Source organism: Teleopsis dalmanni, chromosome 2 (genome assembly GCF_002237135.1).
Source record: "Teleopsis dalmanni isolate 2A chromosome 2, ASM223713v2, whole genome shotgun sequence".
Taxonomy (NCBI): Eukaryota; Metazoa; Arthropoda; class Insecta; order Diptera; family Diopsidae; genus Teleopsis; species Teleopsis dalmanni.
In genome coordinates this window covers 142,320,251-142,331,724 of record NC_051847.1, presented here as the reverse complement: position 1 = coordinate 142,331,724, position 11,474 = coordinate 142,320,251, and the positions used below count along the sequence as shown (strand labels likewise).

The following is an 11,474-nucleotide window of genomic DNA, read 5'->3' as shown; positions in this document are numbered from 1 at the left end:
ATCAAATAATATTCTAATAATAACGTTTATACAATAAAATTTATAAGCCATTAAGTCGGAGAACACAACAATAAAAATTTGAAAAGGAGGACACTTAGTATTTTTACTATTATATATAAGCTAACTATCCTCTATGGGTTCGGGGAAGTAAGAATGGGTTCATAGAAAGGTTTGCCTGTTATAAAATGCGACTTAAATTCAAAAGTACTGGAAAGAGTTTCGTGTGAGCATAAGCTAGAAATGCCAGACATATTAACAGCTAGGATATGGTTTAAGGTCTCGGAACGTAACCAGAACCTATGATTTGAAAATACATATAAGAACATGGAATGTAAGAACAATGTTGCAAGCAGGAAAAATGTTTGAGGTTGCTGGTAAGATAATACGTAACAGAATTTTCGCGAGTGAAGTTAGAACAACGAGAAGAGAAGGAAGACCGAGAAAGAGATGGAGTAATAGTGTTTGACAAGATATGAATGTCATCAACTGGAAATAAAACCAAAAAAAGGAAGAATGGAGGAAGGTTGTAAAATAAGCTTAGGTCTTACATGGATTATATAGCTATGTATAATATGATGATAAAAGCTAAGTGTTTTCAATGACCACTAAGCGAAAAATTGTTCTGAGAAACCAATGAGAATTAAGGACAGATATAGACAACATAACAATATGTACTTGGGAAATTATTATAACAGGATGATATGATTTAACTATATAAAGATATAGTATATATATTAGTGACATTACCTTGACTTATACAAAATCTTAAAAACAATAACAATTTTAATTTATATTCGACTTATAAACAAGAAAATTCTAAATAGATATGCAAATGTATGTAACATAATATATAAATAAACATAGTTTTTTCAATAAAACTTCATTCGTAATCAAAATTATAGACAATGCCATAACTCTTTTCAGGAACAAGAATATTTCAGTATAGGTCAGTATCTTATCTGTAGCAAGTTGGCATGTGTCTTTTGGTATTCATAACTTCCTTTGTCATTTATTTTTGGTACGTATGATCAACTAATTAGCCACTGCCTGTTTATTACTTTTACTAGTGATTCTTACTATTACTTACTATTAGTTTACTACTACTTTATGGTCTTATCAACTAATTATCGAATAAAAATCTTAAACAATATTCAGGTGTTGATAGTAATTTTCTTATAAACAATAAAGTAATACGTAAATGAATCACGAGTATGATCCAGAACTGTCAAAAATGGTAAAAAAAATATTGGCAAAACATTGTGTAAAAAAAAAAATATGAAATAATTGTTTTGAGTTTTGGTTTTTTAAACAAAAAGATCAGATCAGATCAACTTTAAATGGAACAAATTCAATTGAGGACATATGCTCGATTCTAAATAAGATCTGCATACACTTGATTATCATAGAAAGAATCGAAGAAAAGAATTTTCTTAGCTGCCAATACCTTACAAAATAAGCCGATGAAAACAAAGGTTAAATTGAATTGTTTTGAATTGTTTCCCTAAACCCGGTAATCTTTTAATCTGCCCTCTAGCGATTATTGAGTGATAAGTTACATTCAGTTATAAAAGAAAGTATGATGATTTCCTTGAACCTCAAATTTTTAAAATACTCTTTGAATATTTTTTTCCTTATTCATACTAATAAACGAGTATACAGAAGTTCAATGCATAGCGATTTTATATATTTGAGTTGAACCCAAAAATTGACCCTTAATTAGTTTTCTTAGTGCTTAGTCAAATTAAATGATTGTTTTTGATATTTATTAATAGTTTTTACAATAAACGTGACTAGCAATTTAGGAGAAATTGAGGAAGTTGCAGTGGCCATGAAAAGCAAAAGTTGCTGCGGTTTTGAGTTTTTCCACTACTCATGTTGGTGTTGTGGTTGAAGTTGAAGTTGCAGATCCCAGTGGAGTATTTGTAATTTTATAAGTTCCAAATGATTGGAATTTTTAAATATCATGATAACTTATTTTGAGTTATGCAATAGCAATATATAAAATAAACAAGAAAAAATGCAACAGTAAAATAAATTAAAAATAAAATTTAAAAAAACGCGTTTTCCCAACGTGAAACAACAATAAAACTTGCAGTCAATGTTGGCATTCAGTTAAGTTTAGGAAAGTCATTAATGGCACAAGTTACGGATGCCACCAACACAAATAATTTAAATGCAATTTAGAGGAGATTTTCGTTTCGTTAAAAGTTTATAATTTATAATGATTTTACTAAAAAGTTAAATAGTTAATTCATATTATAATAAAATAAGCATTTTAAAATTTACGATTAACATTCAAACCAAAGTGCTAACAGATCGTTTTATTTTATCACTATTCGATCATGCATCAGTTTCTTAACCTTACACAATAGTTTGCGAACATTCTGGATCCCAAAAACCTAGCCTAACGCAATCTATTTCTGGGAAAACCAATGGTATTATGCCATTTTTCTTGCTTTATCTTCTGCTCAAAAAATATTCGGATTTTGTGGTTTGTTATCTACTCCTTATGTAATAGACCTTTTTCAAAAATTTTTGTTGTTATGTTGGTACACCCTTTATTGACATATGGTACAAATTTGAGCGCCATCTATCCATTAGTTTGTTTACAGCAGCTGTTAATGTGAGACTACCTCAAGTGCATTTATCGATTTTTATTATGGAAAATTCTAGTTGTACGCGTTTTTTTGACCAAACACGTCACCAATGTCATCGCTGAGGCACCATATTCGCCAGATCTGGCGCCTTGCGACTTTTTCCTGTTCGCGAAACTCAAATTGCCCATTCGTGGTAAGCGTTTTGAGTCGATTGAATAGGTAAAAGAGAATTCGCTGAAGGAACTAAAAGCCATACCTTCACGGGCCTACGAAAAGTGTGTTGAAGATTGGGTTAAGCGTTGGCATACATATGTTTATCGCTTCAGAAGGAGCATATTTTGAAGTAGATAAAATAAATTTGTAATAAAATTTAAACTAGTGTGTTTTATTTACAAAATCCAGAAGGTATGTGTAGTATAATCCAATTTAGCGTATAGTTTTTGTTTTCAATTTACTTTGAATATACATAAGAAAAAATGCATATAAAAGTAAGAACCATTTAAACTTTCAGTAATCATACATCATATACTTTAGATTTCCCATCTTCAGTACTTTAGTTCGGTGAATAGAATGCACTAAAGTTTTTGGCTTATTTACTCTTGCACGAAAGAAAAACTAACTAATTGCCAAGAAACCCATATTAAAGATTTGAAAGCTAATTTTAATAGGTAATTTATATGAGTACTTAGAGTTTATGAAGCCGAACCTAAAGCAGATACTTTATGGAGAAAATAATTTTTCATTTCTTTGAACAATTTTGTAAAATGCAATTTTAAAAACTGAAAAATATAAACCAGTCTCGATATAAAGTGGGAACTCTTTGACTACACTAAACAGTCTTCTCTGATTAAAACTTTTAATTAATTAAGGTTTTTTAACAGAGCGAGATCATACGAAAATGTATATATTTATATGGGTCATGAATGACAGTTGTTCCCCGTTGATGTTTTTCGACGCGACGTAAATATTCATGAGAATGTCTATTTTTAAAAAGTTTTCTAAAGTGGTGTCAACCAATGAACCCAACAATTTAGTATTAGAGAGAGAGAAAAAGACAGAGAGAGAGAGAGAGAGAGAGAGAGAGAGACAGAGATAGAGAGAGAGTTAACTCTCAATTCGTTGAACTTGTGCTTCCAAATAAAGCTGTAGTTTATAAGTTTATTCTAAATTAAAGCATGACTAGTGTTAATGTAATTAATTAAATAAAAAAGTGACAAAAAAACCTGGAACTAGAGCACTGTGGATAAACAAAACTAGGCTACTTGTGGATAAACACTCTTAGTCATCGCTTCAAATTTGACAGGTACGAAGTCTAAGTCTGGCACTTGCAGTCCAAACAAATTATATACGTACGGACTATAAACTAATTAATTAAACTAATAAAATTAACTATAATTTCCTTAGACACAGATGCTGCGTACTTGACAATACTCGAAACAGCGTTGTATGGTTAGCCAAATTTCAATAAATTAACTAAAATTTTTGTGTTTTCCCTTTCTTTCTTTGCTATTCGAAAACCCTCTAAATAAATTTTTTATCAATTTTTTTAATTGGTGCAATAAAATTAAGTTTAAAATAAAAAATGCATTATACTGAAATGATGCATATATATTAGCAACCTTATAATCGGCAAGACTAGCGATTCTGAGTTATGTAACTCGTAAGGAAATATATTATTATTATTGTAGTTTTAAGGTTATTTTATTCATTTCTAATATTTAAGCTACTTTTTGAGCCAATTTGTTTTGTATTTAAATTTTTATTTGCTCAGTGATTATTGTTTTGTTGTGGGAAAGTCTACGTCTGTCGATCTTTATTTAAGTAAGCAACGCACGCATAACGAACGCGGCTGACTGATTGGCGTTCATGGTTGAGTTGAAGTATTTTTGTAATATATTTCACTCAAAAAGCACTTGGTGTGTAATCTTATTGTAGTGACATAATCTCACGTTGATATGTATTGCAACTGTATTTTTTCAGGTTTCTTGGTTACTAAATTGCATAATATATGGAAAAACTTTTCTGAAGATATTTAATATAATTTTGGGTTTTTCTAGGCTTTTGTAATAAAAATTAGATTACATGCATATAAAAATAAATAAAGATTACGTTAGATTCTCATAAAAAAGAGTCAAGAACTGTATTAAGATTAAATTAAATAATTACTATAAATAATAAATAAGTTTAAATAAAAGTGAACAAATAAAACCTGCAATATTAGCTGACAAACAACAATACAATGTTATATACAACATTGTATTGTTGTATAGGATCTCAACTCATGCTGCAAAACCATATTCATCACCTCGAGTGTTGGCCATCTCTCAGCATGCCATATTAAATACATTAATCAAAAATGCAGTCTTATAACGTTTACCCTACAACGAAGTGACTAGCTCCGTTAATAAAATAATGGATAAAAATAAACTTTGAGGGACTACGTGAAATATTTTGTATCATGCCTATATAAAATTCTGATTTGGAACAAGTATATAGAAGCTATATAGAATTGCATTAGCTTATAAAAGCATCATCGTAGTTACTACTTGAATGCGAAATTCTAGTATATAATTTGTTAAGAAAGTCCATATAGAGTTATGGCATTCAAATGTGAAGAAACATTATTTCGATTAAAAGTTGAAATACTGCAAAGGTTATAACCGATGATCTTGAAGGTCGTAGTAAGTGTACCATGGATTACAAAAAAAGTCATTGTTTATAGAGATTTTGTGGGTGGTATAAAATGTTGCTCGATATAGCTGGCAGTATCCGTCAAAATCCCAATCAATTACTTTTAAGCTCTCACTTTGCAAAAGTTGACTAATAAATCGACTGAAAACGAGAGATGGTGTTGCCAATCATTATAACTCTAAATTATATAACTGATATTACTGTTATTTTCCAAGAATATTCAAGTTTTTTAAAATATTGGATATATAGGTTAACTAATACGATTCCATGTGATCATGCTTAATGTCAATAAGATCAAATAAAAAAACATTAAAAAAAAAGGATAATCAAGAGGAACATCAAGAACGAAATTAGGAATGAGACTTAAGATAGTGTAGAATATAGAGATAGATACAAAAAAGGTTCTTACATATATTCTGTCCCTAATTTGTTGAAGTTGTTGTATTTACAATAGGTTTTATTTAACAAGTAAGAAAAACACATGTATTTGATCAATTTGAACGTGTGTCTTGAAAAATAAAGTATTACTCTAGAACCTAGATTTGTGTAATCTTTGATAGTGCACAAATAATTTATGCACTATCATATAATTAATCATAATTATAATTATTATAAATAATAATTATAGATTTATTTATAGTAAACAAATGAATCCAGAATTTTATGTTCTCTAATGGTATATAAGACTCTTTGATAGTAAATAATTATTTAATAACAAATTAATCTGTGTGTACAAATATTGAAAGGTTCGGTATATAGCAAATCTATTATTTTTTTAAAATAATTTTCTATTTTTTGAATTAATTAAATGTGAAAATGAAAGTGTATTTAATTTCCCTGCTGATAACAAATATTAATAAGAGCACTCATAGATCCAAAAAATTGATAATGAATTAGCTTTAATAAATGTGCCAATCAAATAAACGATTAAAGTCAAGGTTGATTATTTTCTATTCATACAACTAGTTTCATATACATGTGAAATTATCTTTATTTGTAGTAAAATCCAAAAGCACCTAATTTGGAACAAAGCTATTTTTTGGAAACATTATGTATAACTATAAATCATTAGTTTGTGTGGTTTTTACGGTAAATAAAAATATAACGAAATGTTACAAATAATTCAACTGATAATAATTGCAGTGTAAAATAGTTTATATATACAATAAGTAATTTACCTTGTGAAAGAACATAATAACACAATATGTATTTTTTTTTAAGATACTATTATAAAGATACTTTTTTAAATCAAAAATAGAAATTTTTTCTTGGGTCTAAATAATTAGAAGAGTTTCTTATAATAGAAGAATAGACAAAATGTTGTGTTAGCAAATTTCGAAGTAATTTTTTATTTTCACTCTCAATGAAATTGCTTTCATCATTTATAATGAATTATTTCAGGAGAAATATCAATTATGTTATAATAATAAATTGCTGAGTTAATTTATTTATAATAAAAATTTGTTAGTATATTTAATTTAATTTATATTTTTTACTGAAAAGTTTTTTCTTATAATTATAATTCTCTTTACAAAAAAATAATATCGAGTTCTTTTAGTAGCATTGAATTAATTTCTATCACTTTCACTTAAGTTGTACGTAACAAAAAGCTAATAATAAATATTATACACAAATTGTGAATGAATCGTTTATCATTATTTTACATTGCAAATTTTTTTTGTACTTTGAGTATGAATTCTGGGAATTTTTAAAATAAATATTTATGGTTATAATATATTTTAGTATAATCATTCAAAAACACAAAAAATGTCATATAGAAATTTTAAACAGAAACGATAGGAAAGAACACTGAAAATCATTTCCTAAAGTAACTACATCAGTTTTTTTAGATTAAATGTATATATTTTTATACTTCAATTAAATACAAATTAAAACAAAACTGCACTTAATATTAAGTTTTTGGACTTTGACGCAATATTACGAGGGCGGTTTGATAAGTCAGCAACTTTTTGAGTTTCCCGCGCAGTTACTCCAAATGCAACAGTGCTGTCGTCAGCTGTAATCTACCAGTGAGCAACTTTTTAATTTTGGACAAGCTACGTCGTTCAGTTGGTGTTAGATAGCCGTTCAAAGCAGACAACCTCGTGAAGTTTTACGAAAATGGAAAAAAGACTCTGCTTTGAACGGCTATCAAACACCAACTGAACGTCGTAGCTTGCTCAAAATTAAAAAGTTGCCCACTGGTAGATCACAGCTGACGGCAGCACTGTTGTATTTGGAGTAACTGCGCGGGAAATTCAAAAAGTCACTGACTTATCAAACTGCCCTCGTATATAAAATTTCGGCAGTGAAATGCAAATTAACGCAATAGTTTAGCTAACTAAAGGCTAAGCACTAGCAACTTATGTCCCGGGGTCAAGTAAAATTTTTATAATTGTTTCAATTTTTTTTTCATTTTTTTTATTTTTTATTTTTTATATTAAATTGATTTTTAACGTGATTTTTGACGTAGGATACTCTTAATATAAAGAGTGCCTTTATTCTTAATATAAACTATTCTTTTCAACTTTTATAATTTATTAATTAAGTGAATTTCTTGAAATTATTTCTTATATGTAATTATTTGTACATAATTTTTTGAGCCTGCAAGCACCAAGAGTTAAACTCGTGAATTTGTTTTTACTTAACAATAATAAGGTATTGGTTCATTGTGAAAACAGTACACTTCATAAAAATTGTCCTAAATTTAATTTATATCAATAAGTCACATTTAATTGAAATGGTTCGTATTATTGCGAATATGAAATCTTACCCTCGAAGACGACTATTGTCTATTGAGTGTTGTTTCCAATATACATATACATGCAAATAACGAAGTAAATATGTTCACTTAATTTACGTTTTAAGTCTGTTTTCAACTTAGATCCAATATATGTGCAGATATTGTTATTTTATTATTAAGGCAGACCCCATAAATGCAGTCTTGGGACTCACGAAATTTTGGACCTGTTTTTCTATATTATGGGATAATCTTTCATTTTCCCACACAATTCTTATTAACCATCTGGTCTAAATAAAAAATTTTGAAAGTTTTCGTAGATTAACCAAATTTAATTCTGCCAACTCCTTTAGGAAGAAACTTCCCAAGAAATCACGTTTTTATTTGGAGAGAGCTTGGCATTGACATATATATTGTTGTATAGTTTTCTCTAAGTCACTATGTCCCTGCAAATAATAAACAATAACCAATCAAACAATAACCTGTAATGAACGGCGTCAGCATATTAAAACTACTTAAATTGTTCAACTTAGGAAAGTGTTAGTTTCAATGAACTAACACTCGTGCCAAGGAATGACATGATATTGTGATGACCTCCTTCAAGATAAGTTTCTGTGAAAAATGTCTATTGAGTGATTTATTACTTTAATATTGTAGTTGTAGATGACTTCATCAATTATTCACTAACCTTTACTAAGATAAATAATCATCGTTTACTTTTTACTCAGATATGTAGCTACGTCATTAATTATCACTTCATTAATTAAAAAATAGAAAACTTGAATGAGAAAATATTATTTTTGCTTTCAGTTCTTATCAGTTCCTGCTTCGTTATATGTAGAACATTAGCAGCTGATGAAGATTTTGATGATGATTACACACCTCGTCACTTAATGAACGATCAAGGTAAGTTAAGATGCCTTAGTAATTGCTAAGCAAACTAGTATAGTGTCAACTATTGGATTCATAACTACTTTTAAGGCAGCGTCTTTTTTTCAGTCTCCATTCTCACATGATAGTGCCAGAAGAGTGGGTAAAGCACAAAATTTAGCCAAAGATGAAACAGGAACTGCAGAAACATCATCTTTATCATCTGATTCCGACTCTGAAGATGAAGATGATGATGATGAATACTATGAGGATAGTGATGAGAGCATAAGCGAAAGTAGTAGTGATGAATCAGTGCCACGTTTATTGTCGCAATCTGCATTTAATCGTATATCTGAGACTTTGGGTGCTTTGAATACGGTTGGACATCTACTGGTAGATATGACACGTGGTGGACATGATGTTAAGTCAGATTCTACGGAAGTTTCTAGTACCACAGAAAATATTAAAAGTATTGGCACTACAACAGCATTTGCAGCAGTTAGAACAGAAAATGATGTTAATCCCACCGTGAGAATTATAACTGATTTAAATGAGAATAGCTTAAGAAACAATGGCAGCATAAATAACATACAAGTAGCAACTAAACGTATTGGTCAAGAAGAACCACTTGGTAAACCTATGTTTATTGAAACGAAAGACACAAAAAAGAAGAAGAAAAAGAAGAATAAGAATAAAAATAAAATAAAGAAACCAAATTCTGATTTGCCAGTAGAAGGCACTACTGCTAAGATCCAGTTAAGTAAATTGCCTACAACACTTAGACCAACCACAACAACATTAGCTACAACACATAAACCTATAGATTTATTACCACTGGCATCTGACGAATCATCAGCCAAAGATGTCGAAAATCGTTGTAAAACTCCAAACGGTAGGCCAGGACGATGTGAAGATCTTAGCAGTTGTCCAGCATTGCTATTAAATTTAAGCAGTCTGCGAGAATCTCTATGTTTTAAGAGTCTTTTTGTACCAGGCGTTTGTTGTCCAATTCCGGAAAGCTCCACCATATTAACTACTCAAAGACCGTTAAAATTAACAACTAAAGCAACAACAACCACTGCACGTCCTTCTACACACAAACCAGCTTCAAATCCAAGTTTGGTGTTAATACCACAACAACGACCAACAACAACTACCACCACCACAACCCCAAATCCACTTGATGTTATATCAAATGAATTAGATTTGTTGGGTGGTAATAATATAATAGATCCAGAAGAATGTGGGCAGCAGGAATATTCAACTGGGCGTATTGTAGGTGGTGTAGAGGCACCTAATGGACAATGGCCATGGATGGCGGCAATTTTTTTACATGGACCTAAACGTACAGAATTTTGGTGTGGTGGTTCTCTAATAGGCACTAAATATATACTCACAGCGGCACATTGCACGCGGGATTCAAGACAGAAACCGTAAGTTTTTTGTATAAATATATATGCAGTTATATTATTTAACTACGTTATTTCACGTCTTTTTAGTTTTGCTGCTCGTCAGTTTACAGTACGTCTGGGTGATATTGATCTATCAACAGATAATGAGCCATCGGCACCAGTTACATTTGCGGTTAAGGAGGTTCGCGCACATGAGAGGTAGTAAATGAGGTTTCAAAATCAAATTGAATTGATATACAATGAAAACTTTTGTTCCAGATTTTCAAGAATTGGTTTCTATAACGACATTGCTATATTGGTACTTGATAAACCAGTACGCAAATCAAAGTATGTGATACCAGTGTGCCTACCAAAAGGTACTCGCATGCCACCAAAAGAACGCTTACCAGGACGTAGAGCGACTGTTGTCGGTTGGGGTACCACGTACTATGGCGGAAAAGAATCTACAACACAAAGACAAGCGGAACTTCCAATTTGGCGTAATGAAGATTGTGACCGTTCGTATTTCCAACCAATCAATGAAAATTTTGTATGCGCTGGATATTCTGATGGCGGTGTTGATGCTTGTCAGGTAGGTGGAACTGTATTTTGTCATACAGCAAATTAATTATTATATTATCTGTTATGTTCTATTTAGGGTGATTCCGGTGGTCCACTTATGATGCGTTACGAATCACATTGGGTACAACTTGGAGTTGTATCGTTCGGTAATAAATGCGGTGAACCGGGCTATCCTGGTGTATATACGAGAGTTACACAATATTTGGACTGGATACGAGATCATACAAAAGATTAGCTACACATAGAACTGTTTAGTTAAAACTATTTTAAGTAATTTTACAAATTACTAGTCTACACTACTTATGTAAAATAATTTTGTATCTTTTTCTATTTATTAACAACGAACTATATTTTTAAGTTTTTAAATTATTTTTAATTTACGCTGTAGAATAAAATTGTACATTATAAAAATTTGTTTGATTTATACCATTTGATTATATAAAATGATAGGTGGACACTAAAATATGTATGTGGAGCATTAATATACGAGAGTAGAAGGAGAGATAAATAAAACGATCTGTAAAAATAGAGAGCGCTAAGGAAAGAGAGAGATAACGAAAAAAAGACTGAGAAAGAAATTAATTCACTCGCATTGCATTTCTA

The 11,474-nt window shown here is 30.2% G+C and overlaps 1 protein-coding gene across 1 annotated transcript; it reads left to right on the top strand.

Annotated features, from left to right (window-relative positions):
- The first annotated feature begins 340 nt into the window (after positions 1–340).
- LOC119675864 lies at positions 341–11,134 on the top strand. The gene is given in 7 exon segments (XM_038087083.1): positions 341–374; positions 4,333–4,398; positions 8,839–8,934; positions 9,014–10,331; positions 10,398–10,508; positions 10,569–10,881; positions 10,948–11,134. Coding segments are annotated over 7 exon segments (2,097 nt in total). The 3' UTR covers positions 11,107–11,134.
- Positions 11,135–11,474: the final 340 nt, after the last annotated feature.